This window comes from Anneissia japonica, unplaced genomic scaffold (genome assembly GCF_011630105.1).
Source record: "Anneissia japonica isolate Jap-2015-1 unplaced genomic scaffold, ASM1163010v1 scaffold1511_len2985839_cov193, whole genome shotgun sequence".
In the NCBI taxonomy this organism is placed as follows: Eukaryota; Metazoa; Echinodermata; class Crinoidea; order Comatulida; family Comatulidae; genus Anneissia; species Anneissia japonica.
Genome location: NW_022685291.1, coordinates 719,479 through 743,376, shown reverse-complemented (window position 1 = coordinate 743,376; position 23,898 = coordinate 719,479). Strand labels below are relative to the sequence as shown.

Genomic DNA, 23,898 nt, shown 5'->3' with positions numbered 1-23,898 from the left:
GCTAAAATCTGTCCAGCTATAGAAATATGAACAGTGTAGGCCTACTTGCTATATCACGTGTAGTGTACGTACGTATGTGTGACGGTTATTTTGAAATAGAGCTGAAATTTTTAGAGGCCTATATCAACCCAAAAACGGTTGACAAGGGGTGGCAGCAGAGCTTCAATCCAACCATGGAGGATTTACTAATTCCTCCATGCTCCAACTATCTCACAACAGTGACCCAAGTGAGGGGCAACTTAGTGGTCCGCTAAGCTATTTTCGGCGTTGTAAGTCGAAAAAAATATGGTAAAGTCAAATATTTTGATTCGTTTATAGGGTATTTCTTAAAAGTTTGAAAAGTTACAACACTAAATCAACAACATGTCTTTTTAGATGGTTTTCTCGTTTGGGCCATCGTGTCTCTGCAGTTGCTCTGCTGAATGTTATTGATAAATATATGGTATTTTCTTCGTTCCAACTTTAAATTAGTTCTCACCAACTTATTTTTAAGTAATATCAAGTGGGCTAATGCCAACCATGGCCAGTAACCTTCTCAACAAAACACTCGGCTCCAACTCAACGTAACAATAATGCCCCACACCCCACCCCCTTATTTATACAATTTATTACTAATAGGCCCACTATTATGTGTGGGATAAAGCTACATGCTTGTAAAATGTTGTGAATAATAACCTCCCTTTAAAAGTTATTAATTTTGTCACAAACCAAATCTATTCAGATACAGCGATGTACCAGCTCATCGTGTTAGTGTATCGCCCTCGTACGGTAGGCTACTTTTCATTCTATCCTGATTTGGACACCGGGTCAATGGAGTAAAATTGATGAGCCGTAAATCCTTGAATATGCGCCGCACTCGATTAAGCGCCGCGGCGCTTATTCGAGTGAATGAGTCTTTAAGTGCATAGGCCTATGTGTAATGAACCACTTTGAGAAACAGGGTAATGAATACAATGTATACAGTGTTCAAATGAATAAGTAACACAATGATGACAAAAGCATATCCTTTATAAATGTTCATTTACGATGATGTAGGGCCTATGATAGGCCTACCGAACTACGGGAATACGTGAGATAGGTAACAGTCATTGCAAAAGGCATGGAAATGGCCACGCCATTAAAGCGCCGCTGTCGAATTGGCCTAAGTACCGCACTGAAGCCTCACAACATTTCATAAGCGCTGCGGCGCTTATTCGTGGATTTTTCGGTATTGTACATTCAACATGCATGGTTCTAACAATCTTATTTCATTGTAAATAGTTATGTATTTATCCTTTTGCTAAGGATCTTGTTCTCTTATCTTTACACGTTCTTAGTTAAGCCTATGTACATTACTATATAGTCGGCCCTTTTTGTTTGGGAAGTAACATTATAATCCTATTTTCACTGTTTGTATACAGTATGTCTGCATCCTTTTATTTATTATTCGCGCAATTCATATGGATGTATGAGGGTACTTGTACTTGACGTCGATAGGATGTGCTCCGCATGACATGTGGTGTTTGCTCATTTCTTCACCGCTGAGACCTTTTTTAGCCAGTTGTTATAGTTATTTTTTTTTTTATTATTTCCTGAATTCCATAGTTACAATAACAAATGTTATTTTTCTTAATGAGTTTATCATACGCATGGTGGAAAAATTGAACCTTTATAAAGCAGTGCTGGTGACCCAGGGAGCTATAAGGTAGGCCTAGCTGGATTGTTTCTAAACGTGAGGAAAAATTCCTGTAATTTTAACACGAATTGAACCTAGGACACTGGGGTGGAAGGCAAGCATCTTAACCACCATTAAACGTTTGTCGATTTTAGCAATTCGTCTTGTTGTAGCCGTTATTTGTTGACAGAGTTAGGCTAAACAGTTCAGTAAAAAAATGTAGGATTACCCCCTGTCCTGTTAAGTTTTTTAATATATATTTTTTTAACCATTAAGTTTATCCTCGAGTATTTAGGTCCCTTGCCCGTTAGGTCCCTTGCGATTACATAATCCTTCCCTGCGGTTCTGATCCCACAGAGAGCCCTCGAAACACGTTAGCGCGTGCCAATTCCAAATGTGATGCGGACGCAGAGAGCTATTTAACCCTGTAGGCCAAGTCCAAGGCAAGGTTTTAATTTAGCATCTGAACGGCTGGATTCAGTTAGTAGGCCCTGGTGACAATTGCGAGCCAAGGTGTACAGAATTTCATCGGACCTTGACTAATCCATGACACTAATTAAAGATCATGTGAGTGATCTAACTAATTAAGCATACGCCGAGTATGCATATCTAAGGATGGGTTACCACTGGTCAATAACCAACATAATAATGATCTGCTGTATATAAGCATTGACCACAGGTTTCTCACTACAAAAACGAACACGATGGTGGTGATGAGGAGGAGAAGGAGTGGATGACTAAGAAAAGGAGACTGATAATTATTAGGCATATTAATTGTTTTAAGATTTTCGGATCTTTTATGGCCTAGGTATTATGTAAGATGTCTTGGATTTGGTCTGTTTTTTGGCTGTGGTGAAACGTTTGGTTCTATTGCACTTTATAATTGTTTGTAGAGTTTGACTGTATATGTTATGTTCATAATATATCAAACATATATATATATATATATATATATATATATATATAAGAACGACGATAATAGTGACAATAACGACAATGATGATCAGATAACTATTACAGGGTTGATCGATAATTATATTTAATATTATTATTATTATTATTATGGTAATTATAATAATATATAACAATATTATCAATAATAATAAAAATAATAGGCCTAAAAATAGTAATAATAGCAATAATATTAGTGATAATGTAACGACTAATAATGGTGGTTGAAAAATATATGCATTAAGGTAAGGATATTAATTATGACGTCATAAAATATGAAAAGAAATGAATTATTATAAAACACATTACTTGTGACACGATGCAAATTGTAATACGATTTGGCGAAAGATTTGACAATCGTACAAGAAATTCCGCAGGTTTTCGAAAGTCTATGATTAATGCTTATGATTATCACATGCGATTAATATACGTACTCTTGTTATTATTCGACACAGAATTCAACGTTGTTCACTGTATATGAATAATATATAGGCCTATATACACACAACTAATGTCTATTCCAAATTATCATGAATTAAATGCTATACTAATTTCACGCGAGTCAGGAGTTCACTGTGCGCCACGAGGAAGCCGAGTTTACTGATGTCTTCGCCGTAAAAACGGATAATATTAGATGTTCTGCTGTGTTTTTTATCCGTAGGTCCACGAAATAAACCTAGCTATCCCAGCTATAATTGAAATAATTCAATGCGAAGAGGATTTCCGCAAGCGCGGAGCCGAGGAAAAGCAAATAAGAACACTCTTAGAAAAATCAATAGAGTGCATTCCTCAGTACAACCATGGTACAACACATCATAGGTGAAATACAGCTTTCTTAAAGACAGAAACGCCACTGGCCTAGCCACAATACATGTATGCTAAAGAGTATTGACTAAGGTCAATGAATACTTCCACAGTAAAAGCATCAATATACGAGTGCTCGAATTTTATGTTTTCTAGAAGACTTATATCGTCGTGTTATTATAATATTATTTTCTTTTGAAACGGATACTAACCCGGTTTCAGAAGATTTACGTCTATGAAAAGCAGATATACTGTACACCACATTGAAAGGCATCCTAAACCATAAACACCACAGTTAGTAGTAGTACATTATTACAAAATTACTTATGTCATTAAAAAAATGGTATGTATCATCTTCATCATCATCAGCAGCATTATTATCAACATTATCATTATCAACAACTTTATCATCAACATCACCTTTATCATCATCATCATCACCATTGTTATCACCAACCATCGTGTTATCATCGCCACCATAAGATTAGGCATTATTATTATTATTATTATTATTATTATTATTATTATTATTATTATTATTATTATTATTATTATTACTGTATTATTATTATTATTAATTATTATTAATTATATTATTAGTATAGCATTATTATAATGATCATCATCATTACCAATTTATTATTATTATTCTTAATAATAATTATTATTTATTAGTATTATTAATACTATTATAATGATCACCATCACTACCAACTATTACTACTATTATTACAGTATTATAATTATAATATAATAATAATAATTATTATTATTATTATTATTATTGTTGTTATTATTTATATTATTTTTGTGTTTGGTTTTGACATTATGACACACCATTAATAGTAAGATTCAATAATTTATTATAAATAATTCCATAACTACATCACAATTCTATAAAATCAAAACGCTTATGCCTATTTATTGTTTTACAGCATCTTTCTATGATGTTACCGGAAATGAATTTCACGTACCTGGATCATATTTTCACCTCAAGCGAGGTGAAAATATCAGAAATTTTGATGACGCGCTATTAATGAATTCACGTGATCATACGACGATTTGTGATGATGAATATGCTTCCTTAACAATAGCAATTAGACTAGATAAGAAAGTGACTGATTTGTTAGTAAAATATGTGAAATTCTGAGGAGGTATGCTATGTGAATACATATTACAACAGCACTGGATATCCTGCCAGCCATTCCGTACAATGGGTATAATATGATAATGTTCGCCTAAACAGCAGATTTTAAGAATGTGCTTTTAACTCGACTTACCGTCGAGGTTGACAGCATTTCAAATGCGATAGATTATTCAACAGATTCTGACTAATTTGGAATGTGCTCAGTGAATTCCGTCTCAGAACGGGTTACCAAGCACTGCAACGCAATTTCCACTTAATAATGCACCGTTTTACTAAACACGCATTCGAAAATAGAGGTGGTTGAAGTAGCAGGGGGAATGAGTATCATTATCATCATCTGTAGAAAGGATGGGTGGTCTAAATACGAAGGATAAAAACAATCCTTCCATGCCTCCATCACACCATAGTAATATTTTCTTTAGCCTGAATAAAATATGACAAATAATAGACCAATAAATTCGATTATAATGAAGCCATCTTAGACTGCCCATAATTATTTAAATATTTTTTATGGAAAAAATTACTATTTATAAATGCTGAGCAGAGAAGTAGGTAGAATATCATGGAAGAAAATCTTCGACTGAGGCCTAGTAACAATCCGGTATTAATACTGGTAAATATTTCTGTAAAAAGTAGGTCTGGTTATACGCTTATCGGTAACGTAATATTGTCTATGTTTATTTATAAGTAAGCCTAACTATTATTACCATTACCATTTTGTGCACAATTAGTATTGATATTTTATTTAAATCATGAATAGAAGGAAGTTATTGTGAGTGATGATGATCATTATTTAGCGATGATATCATTATTATTGATGATGATTATGATGAGAAGAATAATTTATTAATTACTTTCCATTGTGACATTTATTCAACAATATTTAATGAGGGAAACAATAATTCAACTCGGAAGAGCTGATCATTATGAACTCTCAACCTGAAATGAAAATACAATAAAGTACCACGGTATGGTAATCATAATAATGATGACGAGGAGGAGGGAGACGAACACAGGTTACTGCTCAGCCACCTGGTCTATGCCCGATAATACTTCAACCAAACCACCTGATGAAATGACAAGAAAATATACCCTAACACCTGACACACTACGATATCGTCATTTCGGAAAGCTTGCCCTTCAGAAGTAATAAAGTAACATTAGTTGAACCTGATTATATAACGGAACGACCTATTACAAACATTCGGTGAGCCCTTGAGTCAGATGTGGCGCCAGTGATAGGGGTCCCCACTTGGGAGAGCTGCGCCACACCCCAACGGCTCCGCTTCAGGAAGAAAAACCAATTACATGTATTTCCAACATATTGAAATCGATTAAATAACCCTTTGAAAACCCAAGTAGTTGTATTTTTCGGGGATTCACCCCCTAGCCCACTTTCGAAATTTTTTTAGCTAAGACCGACCATGCCCAATTTGCTCGCGTCGGAGACACCCCCCCCCCCCCCCGATCTCAGACCCGCCCCGTCGGGCAAATCCTGGCGCCACCCACCACTAGCTTGAGTACACGAAGCCGTCTGCTGATTATAGTTGGCAAGCTGAGCGGATAGTCATTAAAAACGATCCGTTGTGATTTGAACCACTGATCGTTCGTTGAGGAAACTGAATAAAAAAAAAACAAAAACGCATTCAATCTCATTAATGGGAATGGTATAGAATCGTCCCCCACCCCCCATATAAACACACGCTAAAGCAGTATTGTCTGTATACAGTCCGTTAAATAAGAATGTAATTATAAAACATGGCCTTGACTAATAATGTTACGCATCTCTATTTCGCAAAATGGCGCCAGTTAATGTGTCCATTCAAAATGTGAACATATTAGAGGTTTTGCAAGATTGTCTATCGTCTCTGACGATTGAGTCAGAATCAGATATGAGGTTACCTCGACATATGGCCGCCACGTAATTGCGATCTGAGTGATGAGAAGCAACTTTAATCGCGGCTTATGTAAATCATATTAAGTATGCTTAGGCCTAAACGGGAAAGAAACAAGCCCGGGAAAATAGTTTCCTAGTAAAGTGTTTTGAATGCCTATTTCACCGGCATGTTTAATCACGTCTTGACTTTCAGTACAAATTGTGTTCTTTTCCTAATTGACTTAAAAAGTAGCCTACATATGAGTGGGCTTTTTTTTTTTATTTTTATCCATAATAGATTCAAATTTGCACGTAATTACGCGCACTACTACGCGGTCGGGTTAAGCAGAGCCATGAGGTTTATTTTTGCTTCGTAAATTTTGCCTCAGTCCCAGATGTTAAATGGATACTAAGTGAACATTGTATCATAGCGCGCTGGATACTGCATTTATCCATACAGTATTGATGTTCCAAATGATTATGTATTCGTAGATTTTCGACCCACAGTTCAACAATTGGCACGTACTACTAAAGGCGAACAATAGGTCTAATTGCGGTATTGGATATATTTTTATCATTCGTGACAATTTTTAGCCTACTAAATGTTGTCCTGTGTTTATTGAATATAAGTACGACCACCTTCCATCAATCAATTCGATAGTATATCGTACAAATAATGAATGCTTATGAGTGCAATGGGAAGAATATTTTCATGAGCTGAAAGGAAGTCAATCTTTCAACGATGAAAATATTCTTTCCATTGCACGAATACAAAAAATTCATTATTTGTTTTATAACCCACGTAAATAGATCCTTGTCAGTTGACCATCTTTCAAGCGAGTATCCCAGACTGGAAAATTTATGCGTGGAAATAGGTTATAGGCCTTTCCTGGCCGCGGACCAACATTTCACCCCACCCTCGGGCCCGCGAGCCCATCTGCTTGAATCGGTTTGGCCTAGTCTAGGCCTATCCTCCGCGCTAATTAAAACGTAGGCCCTAGCTAGGCCTAGGCTAGAAATCCATCCGGGCATTTCGGAAAAAAAGAACAGAATTCCGCACAGATTTTGCAAAAATTTGAGCTAGTTTTGCGGTATTATTCACGGTATTAAACTACTTTACAGTGAACCATAACAGCTCCCTGAGTACACAAAATCTCCGATACATTGCACACCGCTAAAAGTTCAGCGAGAAGTAGGCCTACTGTCTGGTTATAGGTGACGTGACGTTAGTTCATTAATTTAATCTTCCAGAAAGTCAGTCCAGTGCCTGTTTAACCAACCAAAATATTGTTTTAGGTTGAAGTCATTTCGTATCCATAGGCAACTTGCAATGGACAATACTGGAGGAAAAATGCACAGTGGAACAGGGGTGGCACCAGGATTTGCCCGACGGGGGGGGGGGGGGGGGGGGGGGGGGAGTGGGCGTGGTCGAGCTCTCGATTAAAAGATTTCGAAAGTGGTCCTGGTGGTCCCGAAAATTTTGACAATTTAGGGGTTTCAAAGGCTTATTTAATCGATTTTATAGTCTACTGATATGTAGAAAATACATATAATTTTTTTTCTCCCCGACGAATTGTGCTTTTTCTCCCCGACGGGGGGGGGGGCAGCTCTCCCCGACGGGGGCCCTGCCCCGCTCCCCGGTCTCCCCCGCTGGTGCCACTCCTGCGGTGGAACAACATTTTTATAATGAGTGATGAAATGGGGGAAAATAACCAATCAAATGCCTGGGATCTATTTAGGTGTGTTATATTACCAGCAACATCGTGTCGTGAGTTGTTTATGTGCGGATGTAACCAAGTAACTAAAAAGTATTAAGGTGACGCACAGGAAGCGCGTGGTGCGCGCAGGTGTGACGCGCGTTCTCAAAACGGAAACGCGTACCATTACGCAGCGGAAGTACATACAGGCCAAGTTCAGGCTACGTTCAGACTTGAAGATAAGTCAGGCTTGAGTTAAGCCCGGCTAAACGTTAAGCCCGGCTTAAATTTGTTCAGACTAGCGGGTTTAGCCAGGCGATAATTTGCATAGTAATGAACCGTAACCATGAAACGTGTTTCAAAACATTGCTCGCGAACTAGGCCTCAGACTAGGTGGATAAACCCGGCTCAACTCACCGGGTTTATCTGAACTAGGTGGCTTATCTGAAGCCGGGCTGTGTTTCTAGCCTTAACTCAAGCCTGGCTTATCTCCAAGTCTGAACGAACGTAGCCACACATCTGTCAGCACTGTTCTAAAGGCCTAGTTCAGACTAGGTGGATAAACCCGGCTCAACTCACCGGGTTTATCCACCTGCCAGTCTGAACTAGGTGGCTTATCTCAGGCCGGGCTGTGTTCCTATAGTAACTAGGCCTGGCGCGCTACCGTGTTTAACTTTTCTAAGCCGGGCTTTAATCGTTGCGGGGGGTCTTGCATTGACTTCGGGTGACAAAATGACCAATCAGCATTCAATTCGTACGCTGTGAGCGAGCGTACGTTTCGCGAGCGATGTTTTGAAACACGTTTCCTGGTTACGGTTCATTATTATGCAAATTCTCGCCTGGCTAATCCTGCTAGTCTGAACGCCCGGCAAAGTTAAGCCGGGCTTAACTCAAGCCTGGCTTATCTCTAAGTCTGAACGTAGCCATAATGGCCTAATTTAGACTAGGTGGATAAACCCGGCTCAACAACAGATAACAATAACACACAATCTACATCGCATTGTACTAGGCTTATATAGTATTAAACAATGAGCTTGCACAACTTTAGGGTGATTATTGATGTTGGGAAATAAAGTGAAATACAATTCGCTTAGATGCATCGTTACGTTGCTCGGCTGACCGTCTATCCGGTCTCAACTATATTAACAGAGCGAACATATTAATTAATACCTCAAAGTGTTTATACTCGTATCCTAGTACTAGCCTCGTGCTCAATATTAACGGTGTACGAACATTTCTAATAGGAATGTCCGGATGAAAATGTTCATATTACCGTATCTCATTAGCTATAACAAAAAGGAACAAATGAGTAGTTATAGAACGGAAACATTCTTTTGCTATGTGAGATCTCAATTGTTGAAAAAATACTTTGTAACGTACCAAAAGCTAAAATATATTACGATATCCAAAATTAAAAGAAATTCAAAGGGACGAACATCTTCCTAAAATACAGTAAAAAAGAAACCAAGTCGGTTCGTAAACATTTATTATGATATCCCCGTATGTAGGCCTAATGGTAATTTATAATTATCTTCTTTAACCCAAGGACATTTTCATTGGAAAACCACCTGAGCGCCATTGATGCGGAGCTTAAAGGCGATGAGTGTAAGCAAACAATACATCATTAACAACAGCGGTATTTACATCACACAGTACCAACATCATGTTACAATAAGCAAATAGAAAACTTCCCCCAACCCAAATTAACTTGAATAATCAGCAAATTAAACTTAATCACACATCAGTCTATCGTACAACATATCACTATATGCCTCCCCTAATTTAAGACTCCTCCAATTAAAGTTCACCTTTCTGCGGTCTCAAATAAATTCAAATAAAAAAATATTTTTTTAAAATAAAAGACCACAACTGCTAAAAACTATAAAGACCCCAGTCCCCAGAGTGGTCTCTAATTGGAGTGAGGCCTGTACTTCAATTTTTTCCACTCAATGACATATATATTTGTATTATTTCCTATTTTAAAACAATTCAATATTAATTTTATTTGCTAATTTCCAATAGACCAAAATTTTGTTAGGCATGTCCTTGCCCTATGATTCATATATCTGCATTTTCGTAAAGTGATTTATGCTCAGTATATCTCTTGTGCGACATCATATTTTTACGGAGGGTTAACGATAGCATACGTACTAGATAAAATATGAGACAACTATGTAATGATATAATCTATATAGGCCTATATGTATATATAGGCCTATATATAATATATATATATATATTATAGACAGTCAATCACCTATTGCTAAAGAACTCAATTGTGTTTATATGTAAACACAACGTTGTTTGATGATTATTATATAATTTGACAGTGTTAACGGCTATCTTGATTTATATTATATACAACTATTTGTTCCTAGCCGTATTTATTGTGTAATGGAGTGCATCTGGTGGTATTTGAATCTGTTCAACCATGAAGCCTCCGTGGTCTAATGGTTATGACGCTCGTCTTGACAGCGAGAGTTAGCAGGTTCGAGTCCCGCCAGAGGCATTTTATTACACAATTTCTTTATTCATTTATTTACAGGACTACATTCGTTGAGAGCTATGCTACACGATGTACTATTATGTTCTTTATTCTAACACTGTATTTTCCTTTGTTTGATGATTATTATATAATTTAACAGTGTTAACGGCTATCTTGATTTATATTATATATATATATATATATATGTATGTATGTAAAATGTTTTCGTAATATAGGCTTATAACAATTATTATATTCCATAAAGTATATATAATACTTCTAAACTGAGTTGATGAGGGACCCAGACGTTTTTGTTACAGCGACCCGATTTTCTATGGTGTTCTCAGCTCAGAAATGATCGTTTTGATTGTTCAGTATTTGTTTATGTTATGTTTTTGTTAATAAAATAACATTCAAATATCGTCCTAGATATTTACGACTTACGTACATAGGCCTACATATGGCGGTATACTTCCATGGTGTATATGCAATCGCAACACCACCATATCAAATAATTCTTTTCAGTAAATTCACCCGTTCTCATAATAATAATAATATATGCCTACCTAATTATATCAGAAATGCCTTAATGGTTTTTAAATTTTACATTACTTACTGCAACAATTAAGGAGAAAAAAAATGGTAGACTGATATTATTGCTAAGGAACTCAATGTTTAATAGACGTTGGAAGTTAATAACTTAATTATTAAATGTATAATCCAATATAGAATCCCATTAATGCAATCTTTAATTTTTTGTCTTGTTAAAACTCGAAGGTTGTGTATTTCAAAATATTATTGAAATTAATCCTCGTGAAAACCAAGAAGAACGCTTAAAATGGATAATACAGTTGTACAGTACAGCATAAATAGTTGAGAAATAAAGCGTTAGATAGTGGGAATAAAACAGGGGTGGGCATAAAAATAGGTTGGAGGGTGTAAAAGTGATTTTTGTTTTATTGAACATTGAGGGCTGCGCCTAACTTTGACATTTCAAGAAAAACCGGAATACACTGCCTTTATACCGACTTAATTTTTTTCGAGATTATCGGCGATAATCAACAACCCGATAATCATACATTTGATTATTCATACTTTCTGTTGACCGATGTACTGCTCTTTTGATGGTAGTGTCATATTGGTTACGTATTTATATAAATCACACGTTTGTGCGAGTAACCCTACTACGCATTCTGATATACGCTGGATGATTCTGTACCGGTTAAGTCTTCAATACATGCGTACATATTACGAAATCGATATGTGGCTCAATGGATAAGTAACATATCATTGATGATGAGTCATGTGTTGACAGCAGTATGGAGGACAATGACTTTGGGTTAGCAGCCTTGCGAGAATATAGTTTCATTAAAAAATAACCTTGACGGAGCGAATAATATTTACTAACGCTGTACTTCAACGCATATTTTTTAACATAGAAAAGACGCTAATTAAAGACGTTTTAAATACAGAAAGCTAGAAAACAATTTTCGCACCAAAGCATGTATGGCCCGCAAAATGTGCAACATAATGTAATTAACTAACTGGGAAAACGACGTCTTCGGTGGACCATATGTTTAGGGCAAAACACTTTAGGTCGGGTTACAAGAATCTGTATGGCTGTGGTTTAAGGGCGTTTTTACATGATTTTCAACAGTGGGAACGCTGTTCCAAAATCTAATTTTTACATTTTTTTTTAAAGTTATGGGAGTGTGGTGACGACGGGCATCCTCCAGTGCCCCGACCCTCCCCTCTCTCTAGATCCACTGGTTTATATGTAGTACATAAATATTACTTGTGTTCTCAGATGTCGAAGTTTTGTATTACGGTATGGCAATGCCATATACATTGACACAGTGATCACTATGGCTTCTTATTTTCAGCGAATTACCAGGAAAAACTTCGTACATACCTACAGAAATCTGAGTTGTCTTGTACCTGAACAAATATTCTAAAGCTGTATTACGTAATACCATGAACACACAGTTTACCCTTGAGGTTTCATGCAAATTGACGGGCAGGTAACAAGTTGACCAAGGCTGCCATACTGTACATCCTTGAATTACCAAACAACGTAAACAACAACCTTGGTTAGCCACACATTTTGTAAGGCAATTAAAGACAGCTAGACCAATGCTATATAGGCGTAAGCGTAGTGTAGGGCCTAAACCATTGATGAATCTGGATTAAAACACGTAAAACCTTTTCCAAGGATTTTCAGTATTAGGCGAAGATAGACTTGATCAAAGGCTTTGTATGTCTTCAATATTATTATTTTAGTCGTTTTCGGCTTATCCACTCAAAAAACGAATCAATAAAAAGTATCCATTTTAAGAAAATGACATTCATCCCACTTTTCCAAAACAGGCCAAAGAACAAGGATCATTTTTATAATAAGGAAGTGTGGACATGGTCCATATTTCTTGTTAACTCTCACAAGCCACAGCAACTAGAAAACCCCGAAGAAAATGTATATATAATAAGTCCTCGAATAGCGACAAGATGTTATAATCGTATTAGTCATGTAGCCCTTTAACGAAAAGTGTCTTTATTCAGACGTATGAAACAAAAATGTCTGTGGTGGGATTCGAACCTGCAACCTCTCGCTACCAAGGCGAGTATCATACTCATTAGACCACGGAGAACTATCTACACGCGCAGATCCAACTCCGGGACACTTTCACTCATACAACTGACTATTCAGCTAGAGTAGGCCAATGTATGGGCACTAAGCCTAAATAACCAGCTCTATGTAGGAATTTTTGTCTTACTATATTTATAATGTTATTATTGTATGCACCGTTTACCAAGGAAATTTTACTCATTGATCAACAGAATTATTAAGAAGATAAATCAAGTGCTTAATTAATAATTTCAACACTTCATCATCGAAGTGTGACTAAATCCGCCAGGCCCATCATTCATCTCAAGACACGTGACACCAAAAATTCAACGAGAGTACGCTTCTTAATCATATCATGATATCGTATCATATATAATTATATTATATCACATCACATCATATCATCTTATATTGGTTTTTATTGTATTATAAATGTTTATCATATATATATATATATGATATATGTATTATATATGAATATATTATATACCATACTATAATATATAAATGTGTATTATATAAGTTTGATGAAGTTTTTGTATATTGAATTAATTGATGTATTAAGTTTCATCTTTATAAAATGAAAGTGTAATGTGCCATGACTAATTTTTGAGTATCATATAATATATATATATATATATATATGTATATGTATATATATATATAATATATATATATATACCGTATATCATGATAGCCATTAACACGATGTATTATAGGACATCATTCATTGAGAGCGATGCTGCATGATGTACCATCATTCGAACATTTTATTTACCTTTCTTTGATGAAGATGTATACACACACACACACACACACACACACACACACCCACACATATATATATATATATATATATATACATATATATATATATATAGACATACTATATATAAATATATAGGGATATAAAATAGCCTAATATATATTTATAGGCCTACTTAAATTATATAATATGGTGATAAATATAAATTGCTGAAGCCATGGAAAGAATAAGGGCGATAGGATATTCCTGACAACACTGCTACTGTCACTGAACCTAGAGACTCGAAACGAGCATCGATAGAATACATATGAAAGTAGGTGAAGAGCAAGGAATAAACTTCTGACCTAGAAATTTTGCATAACGGTAACGTAAAAGACTTGTATGCAGACATTGATAACGTTGAGATTCGCAAAAAATGATCCGTAACGATAACAAGGGTTATATACCTGAGCTTACAGTCGTCTTTACCAATCATCCCACGGAAAACGTTAACTTTCCTAAGTCATTCTGTTTTCCAGGACCTTCTACAATTTACTCCCAGTTAATCCAATGAGGATCATCTGCGATTAAGATTATTCCAAAGATACCCTTATCACTTACAGTCGTTACATATTCCGACCCAATACGGGGTTAAAATCCCACAGAATGAGTCACAGTGATTAGATTGTACGGCAGTGTACATTTTTAATGATGATGATCTTCGCTGTACCATGTAATAATCATAATATCGTAAACGGCAAAATGTAGAGTTTTATTACCCTCGTTGTTTAAGGCAGAATCGTTGTTTTCTGTGTGCAATGAATATGCGGATGTATACATAAGTGCTAATGAGAACATTAAACTCGCAGCAATATTTCTCCGCAGGCGCGCATCATCAGACATACTTATGTGTCTTTAGAATAGACTACTAACCTATGCAGACATCATAGGTATATATGCGTGTGTGCATAAGACAGAAGATAGCATGGTATCGTGCAACTATAATTTAATTAAATAAAATATTTGTATTTTTCAATATTCATGTACCAATATCCTTATCCAAATCATTATTTTCATTAAAATTATCATCAGTATTATGCTTGGCCACAATGATGATCATCATAATTACATCATTATCATCATATCTTATAAAATTCTGTCAATGTGGTCAATTACAACATGGAGCTAGCTCCGTGATTAATAAGCTCAATATATAGTGCTTGCACTACACAGTTTTCTCAAAATTCACTAGTAAATTCTATTTAGTATTTGATCACTCGATTTTTGTATCCAACCACTGCTTCCAAATCTGCTTGAATTCGTTTGTGTAAAGACTCCCAACCACTTATCGTTCTTCTATAAAGCTCAGTATTCATAGAATCGCTCACCCTATCGGCGACAGTCGCCGACAGTTGTCGGGTAGGTTGAACCTGGTTCAATTTTGCCGACTGCGTTGCAAACGAATCGGGGTGCCTTCCCGATTGCGTCAGGGCAGCTAGCAATGCACCCTGATTCGTCTGCAACGTAATCGGCAAAGTTGAACCAGGTTCAATCTGTCAGACAACTGTCTGGTAGGCGACTGTCGGCGATAGCGTGTAGCAATTTTATGGAAACCACCAAACGTTTCACAATCACTCCCACGCTAATCCAATCATTATTAATTGATTGTGAGAGAAAAAAGTTGTAATTAGCCTAATTGAGTTGTTGCAATAAAATATAGGCCTACATATAAGCCTATTTTTTTAAACAAAGAGTAAGTTAAAATATACATATCACTTTTTGGGCATAAGGTACTGCGATTAGAGGACACAATTCGTTCTCACGGGACCGTTGACAATATAACGAATCCGCTTTATATTAATATTGATATACCAGTAGTTAATCCCATAAAACCTGCATAAACATAGACAGATTCGCCCTATGGAAGACAAGTTAATGCATGTGAAAATGTCAGAAATATGGGACGAATTATCCAACCTTATCGTTGAGACAATTCGTCTGCTGGAGCTGTATCAATCGACTGTATTCTTATCCTTGTCCGTAGATTGACCGACATCTCGATATTAAGATGGGCTTTCGAATGCCTTTATACAATAATTTATCTGTAGTACGTATCTTAGTGTTTTGAACGCAAATCAACAAAGATAGGTAGTGAAATTGTTACGATGTATACAACTTGATAACTAGCTTTCACAGTCGCCGATATTGAATTAAAAAGATTTGTGACAAGTTCAATTAAACGCATTAAATCAGTGACGTCACATTCAACTGTAACTCAATGTGAACACGATTCAATGAACTGAGCACAACCAATCGCATTCAAATTAGACATTTGCGTGTACGCGAAGAAATGAAAAGCTTCTTTCAGACATACATATGTTTACTAATTAAATAATTGCTAAACAGGGCATGTATAATTAAATAAGAATTAATTTAATCGCATTAATACAGGAAATCAAATACATATAACATCATCGCCATCACCATCAGCTTTAATTAAAGTGGAGGTGTTTCTCTATACCAAAGCTACTATTTATGATCACCATCATCCTCAGACATCATCAATACCGTAACGATAATAACAATAGCAACAATATTGTTTCTACAACCTACAGTATCCGCAGTAAACATAATCGTTATCATAATCATTATAATAACAAATCCTCTATACAGTATTAGCTGATTTATAGTCCAGTTTTTAATTACTCTATCTCAAACGTACTGATTCCGTCTCATTGCACCCAGTATCATTACTTTAACATTATTGCACAAAGAGCAACCAGCCTTACTCTCCCCTGAGAGTCTGTGTTGGTTAAGAATTGCCACCCAACCAGGTGCGTTAATGTGTTAGGGTACGGGTAAAAGGGAACACATTACCATTACGTTACACTAACATGTAATTAAAACCAAACGCAGTGTCTTATATTCGTCATTACAGTAAAAGGTATTACCTTGTTATCATCCGGGAACCTCGTGTGATCCGGAGGTACCGGTAGATAGGGAGCGGTCCGAGTGTAAAGAGGGCCATTTTTCGTATTCCGAGGGTCGTTTAGAGAATGACCCCAAAAAATTAAAAGCAGAGCCTACTTACACCTTTAGGATCATACCACAAGAATATGAAAGTTACAAGATATTTTCCTGTTTTGCTTGGGTGATTGTTACGCGATTCGAACTGCGTCCCATTTGAATCAAATCATTGATAATCGCACACATGCTTTATCATCATCCCATATATATATATATATATATATGGTATAAAACATATTTTCTTCTGCTTATGGAATTGGAAAATGTTACGTACGGCCGTCACACATTCCCACGCTATATTACGAACGGCGTTCTTTAGCAATATTAGCCTATAACCCTTGACTAGCAATGCGTGAAACATGTTCATTTTCACGTCATTGTGTTATATCATTCCGTGAATGGTCAAATTGTATGATTCATTCCCTAAATGTAACGCTACCATGGAATATTCATTCCTTGAATTTTTAGGAAACTGTAATGGAAAATTGGTTCCCAATATTTTGAAATATTGTTATGGAATATTTGTTGCCTAATTTGTAGGGTCATTGTTCTGTAATATTCATTCCATATTTAGGAATTGTAATAGAAAATTTGTTCCTAATATTTCGGAAGATTGTCATAAATTCGTTCTCGATATTTTGAAATAATGCTAAAGGCTATGGAATATTTGTTGCCTCGTTTTTTAGGATCATTCTGTAATATTCATTCCATACTTAGGAATTGTAATGGAAAATTCGTTCCGGATATTTTGTAACATTGTTATGGAATATTCATATCATTATATTATTGATTGATTATTATATTATATTATATTACTGTATATTATATTATATTATATTATGCCTATATTATTGATTGACTGCCGGATCAAGGCTTTGGAATAAACTTCCTCTGAACATTGGCCTAAACAATCACCTTCACAGTTCTAGTCACACTCAAGACGCACCTTCTTCAATAATCTCTTCTTTTTTTGGAACGGCACCACGAGGAACGACTGTTTGAATGGCGTCATATAAATGAAACGATTGATTGATTTATTGATTGACTGACTGACTAATTTATTGATTATGAAACAGGTTGCAGAAGGTTCGTTCCGCTTAGTAACATTTCTATGGAATATTAATTCCGTAACGGAAAATTCATATCCGTTTTTTTTTTTTAACATTGTTATAGAATAATCGTTGACTAATGGCAACAATTTCGAAAAAGTTGACCTAATATTTAAGATCATCGTTAATGTATTTATTCATTTAATTTTTGTTTACTCCGGTATAAAGACACAGGTGTAAACTTAGTCAACAGCAAGGGCTGAAACGACGTAGAAACATAAACATTGGCATCACATCACTTTCCTTGTACATGTAATAAAAAATAAAAAACAACACCATACTTAACAAGATTCAATTTCAAATGATTAAATTACATTTCAGTATAATTAATATAAAAATAGTATGTATATCCGTAGTTATTCCGTTTGACCTATTTAGGACCATCATTAGTATCATCCGTTCAATAGGCTTACTCTTCAGGTAAACTTCATGGGATGTTCCCATATTACCAGTATTATGGTTCATACGTCACGGTATAGGCACATTCATAAATGTATTCCCTTTACTGTATTAGGCCCTATTTTTTACTCATCCCCTACATTCAAAATTAGCCCTTTTTACAAGGGTCTCACAGAGATTGAATTCCAGCCTGGAGAGGAAGCAAAATCGGACGCAATGTAACAACTCTTCTATACTCACTGTGTTCCCATCACAATAGCAGGACATGCAGTGACTGTTGCGGGATTTGTAAGGGTCGAGACCCCGAACTGTATCGATTATCACTCCTCTATTTCTATACAAAACCGTTAAAATCAATATTTGTCTCATCTGATTATAGTATCCTGGTTTAGGATATCTTAAAAATGTTGATTTTTTTTATCAGTCATGAAGTACAGTATATGACTGCTCCCTGCCTATATTGATAAATAATAGTACAGCATAGAAGCATAGATGCGCACTGATAACCTTACCACACACTGCTCCATAAATGAAGGTGTTATGAAGCTGACGACGATGAAGGATGATGATGACGATGATGTCGATGATGATGATGATGGTACCTACGATGTCGAAAATAAAAGTGATGATGATGATGTGATGATGTCAATGATGATGAGGATGGTGATGAAGACTCTGACGTTAATGATGATGACACTGTTGTTTTGATAATATTATTAAAATGATTCTGTTGCTGATAAAGAAGACTAAAATTATAATACGGAGAAGACGAGGATCACATAGCACATTAATAACATTCGGCTTATTATCATTACTATCATCATCATCGTTATCATCATTATTGTTGTTACTGTTGTTGTTGTTGCCACTGTGTTGTTGTAATAACAATTCTATCTCACAGCGTTGTCAATTATGTTACATCACTGACCTTAGTCCGATCGCTATAGGTTAACGACAGTTAAATAAACTCTACAGACAAATGCAATATATATGTCTTCAATACCTATTGTTGCTATAAAAAAAAATAAATGCAAAAAACGTCATAGGTGAAGGATGACGTAATGCACTTGGGGTCTGAATGATGTCAATTACAACATAACCTAATCATTGGTTAGACACAGCGGATGTTTATTTGGTAGGCCCCATAAAAAGTGATTAGTTTATTACCTAGGCCTATCCGGGAAGAAAATTGATGAGGCGGACGTGTTTCTTTTGCCAAATCCGAATAATGTCTACCCCAGTTTGCTAGTAAGTTAATGGTCAAAATCAAATACATAATAATATTATAAGGTATGATTTTTAAAAAACGGGTTTACATTTAAATGAATTTTCACAAAAGTGATAGGAACCTTTAGCAGAGAAAATTCTTTCTTAGCATTAGAAAGCTTGTGGCATTCGCACCAACATATTGTTATCTGCTCCAATTGTTTTTGATTTTCCTTTCTTTTACACCACATCCAGAATATGACTTTGAATGACGCGGATGGAGACGTTGTATATCGCGTGACTGAGGATGTTTCCCGTCAATCTACGGGATTGTATGTAGACAGTTATGTCACTCAAGTATTGCTAAGTTTCATAAAATAGAAACCCCCTACTATTGACATGTACGAGTTTGTGTTTATATAGGATTAAATATGAATATTTATTATATTATATTTATTGAATATAGTTACTGTATGTGTTATGTTATTGTATATACTTGCTTAAATGTTCTAACCACACGATTATGCCACGCGACAGGCCTCAATATACCATACCCACATGTAGGCCCTTTGACCACAGTGCAGTAAATCACTGTCTATTTGATTTTAGACTCAACCCGATGTTAAGTTTAGAATCGAAGAGAAACAATTCGTTTTAATATTTACATTGTTTTAACATGAATCAAAGGGAAGAAGTGGAAAACAGAAGAAATACAACATTCCAGCACGGCACAATGATGTACAGCAGAATGCACGAGGTAATGACGTCGTCTTGTAATTTTGTTGTTGAAATATTCTGCGCAAGTCTTTTTCAGAAAGGTTCTTGAAGAGTATACTTGATATTTTTCCTGACTGTTCGCATGAATTTGTCTTTCTGAATCCATTATTTCGGATTTGTTCAACACTACTTAGTAAATATTACACTTTGCTATTGATGTTCCTCCAATAAATCAGCATATGAGGCGTGGTCACGTTGATATGCAAATTACGTCTTCTGATCTATGCTACGAGATCGGATTAATGTATTTCCTCGGCGACACATAGATATTTGAATCGTATGTATGCTGCAGAGGAAATCATTTTGATGTTGAACAATTTTGCGATTCGAAATGCGATTCAATTTACGTGACACGATATAGAGAACGGGGTCACATTGGATCCGCGCTCTTTCATAGAACAAGTAGGCCTATGCGCAAATATTTCCTGTTTAAATGACCGTACAATTATTCTTTCTATGCAGACATTTAAAATACGATAAATCACATGGTGACAATAAATCAAATTATGAATAAAGTAAAACTGACAGTCCAGATTGATCGCATGGTATCGGTGCGTACACTGGTATCACGCGCGTGCTACATTATAGCCAATCACAAGGTGGAGACATTATTAGGACGTTTACAATTTTTAATAAATATAGGCACAAAAAAGGATTAACGTGGGATAAAAAAAATCATGAACTCGTGGGAATGTCACTTTAAGATACGATTTGTACTGTATGTGTAATTTTGTTATATTAAATGTGTGAGAGGGGGGTCTCTTCTGCAATACCAGATAATTTCCACCTGGAAGTTTTATCCCCAGAATGCCAACACAACTCTATTATGAAATTACAAAATTACACGAAATAAACACAGACGTTGATGTAGCGCCACGTGTTGTTCGTCCAGCTACCACGGACATATTACGTGCATTTTGTATTCGCACATTAATAAGGCAATTGTATGACGTAATACATTGATGAGTGAAAATGCGTGTGAATAACAAATACATAGGCCTGATAATTTCATTACTTAGGTCACAGTTGATCAATAATAACCAATAGCCATTGCAGACATAATGGCAGAGACGAACAGGTCCGATTAGAGATTCTACAATAGATAAATGCGTAACCTTTTATAAAAGGCGTTTTCTATTTCTATGAACATTACAATCTAAGACATTCACCACTGCATCGACTGACCTAAACATCTTCACTTATTTGACGAACATTTTCCCCAAAATACCTAACTTAATTCATGGTAATTTGAAATATACGTGGACAAGGAAATTAATCATCTTTAATTGTTTTATATTGCCTTCACTTTATCCTTTCTCTTGGGCAGAGCTAATATGCTTGACATTTTTTGTGTGTTTTAACAGTTCCCATGCCAATCAGTTAGCGAAGCTGTTTACATCGAAGGGGTGGGATGTGAATATGCATGTTTGTTTTGTTTTTTTTATTATTATTTATTCATTTGCACGAACCAAATATTCGTGTGCACTCGGTATAAATAGATTTTTCCCCAATAAATTGAATTTAATTAAGGTGGGTGAATCTTTCAGAGAACTGTAATTATTAAGTAGCGTTTAATGACAGCAATGCCATCCACCTCTGTCGTTTCTTTTTAGATAGAAAACAAACTTAAAAAGGCCTAGATAAAGGATTGATGGCTTATATTTAAACTATAGATAGGCGTGGGAGCAATTTATTATGAAGATCATAAAATAAATACACTTCAAATTTATAAATATTGCGATAAACTAATGTCCTTATGACTATTATGCTAATAGATTTCTGCGAAAATGTGTACCCCGAGCCTCTGTGTAGGCCTCAGTGAGTGTCGCGTGGGTTTCTCCGTGAGCGTGTTTGCGTAACACAGTGGCACACAAGTTACGTGACACCAAGGAGTTAGTCACGATAAGAAAAAAAACGTCCCATTCCCAATCGTAACGCTATGATTTAAGGGTGATAAAAATAATTACAGTAAACAAAACAATTAAATAATATGGCACTTACAGTTCTTCAATATAAGCATGTATATCGGGGTCATCCTCAAAGATTGGGAGTGATGGCAGTGTGTTGAGATCATCACATTCAATTCTTAATTCCATCAATGGACAATCGCAATTTTCTGGACAGGCTGATAGAGGCGTGACCATGTATAGGCTGGCAATCCAACTGGCAAACACGTAGCCTAGTACACGCTCCATGTTGCCTACGCCAGACGCGTAAAAATACTCCAATAAGAACACCTAGGCTTAGGCCAAAAATCTGAAGAAATGCCAATATCCTAATGAATTAGTAGTTTCCTTGCGACATCATTGTCATTAGTCGTTACATAGATTGTTTCAGAAGGTATGACAAGCCGCAGAATATATTTTTCCAGTCAATTCAATCAAGTGTTGTCCAAGGGCAGTAATAATACATGACAGTGCGCTACGTACGGTGTCTCTATGCTAAATAATAAGACTGCTTGAATTCAATGTATTTGTCCTTGTAGATAGAGTCTGGTGCATTGTTTTTCTACTAATCGTACGGCGTTGAAATCACAATGATTATTACAGGGTTGAATAGGAAAGTAGATAAACGTATTTCATGTAACAACCTCGCCTTCTTAGCATAAATGCTACCACAAAAAACCCTGGATAAACGGCTGTAAAGAATCTTTTATGCGAAATATTTCATAATTTAATGTGCGTTCAACAAAAGTGCCGACGATTTTCAGGCAAGAATGACACTGCTTGGAAGTTGCCGGTAAAACTGACTTTTTTTTAGTTGCGATGAATTGCATGGAAAGACAAATCTCCGCGGTGCATTGCACAATATGAATAGTATTATTACTAAGATTTGCCGGCAAATTCACGCTAGATATGTTCCGTACAGCTTACCAGAGCGAAGCACTCAATGTCTTTGAAGTCGGCAACCTGACCATCGCATTCCCACTAACTCCGCGAAGCGTACATCTTTCGTCGAGACAAAAGACACTCAGCAAATCCCAGATAAATAAATTAGGCTTTGTTGTTTTATTTCACCACTGATTTCCGTGCGTTCTCCTATTTGCAATGCCGGTGCCTATCGAATGCTCTCTAAAATTTACCGATGCTGGAGACCCCGTTAAGACCCAACAAAAACTATCGTGTATCGCTTGCCTAAACACGGGACAATCTGCAGAGCACATTAATTTAATAATTCAGTGTTTTATTCGCCCCGATTGAGCATTGCTTGAAATTATGAAGTGACGTCACACACAGGATTCCCTAGTTGTGCGTTTTCAAGGGCATCTAATGAGTTCTTTGTGATAATTCATTTTTATTGAGGGCGCTATATCTAAAATATTGTAGCTCTAGTGTCGATAGTTTATGCATTACATTAGTAATTCCTACACAAGTTGGGCATAAAAATCGGTCGGATGG

General features: G+C 35.9%; 1 protein-coding gene across 2 annotated transcripts in view; it reads right to left on the bottom strand.

Annotated features, from left to right (window-relative positions):
* LOC117109947 (NT-3 growth factor receptor-like) overlaps positions 1 to 23,679 on the bottom strand; it is a 60,144-nt gene extending 36,465 nt beyond the window's left edge. Inside the window, exon 1 of one of the 2 annotated variants that reach the window (XM_033252458.1) lies at positions 22,502 to 23,679. In XM_033252458.1, the coding sequence (XP_033108349.1) occupies positions 22,502 to 22,695 (194 nt within the window). In that variant the 5' untranslated portion in view covers positions 22,696 to 23,679. The remainder of the gene's footprint in view (positions 1 to 22,501) is intronic. The other variant, XM_033252449.1, reaches the window with a different exon arrangement.
* Between the last annotated feature and the right edge of the window lie 219 nt (positions 23,680 to 23,898).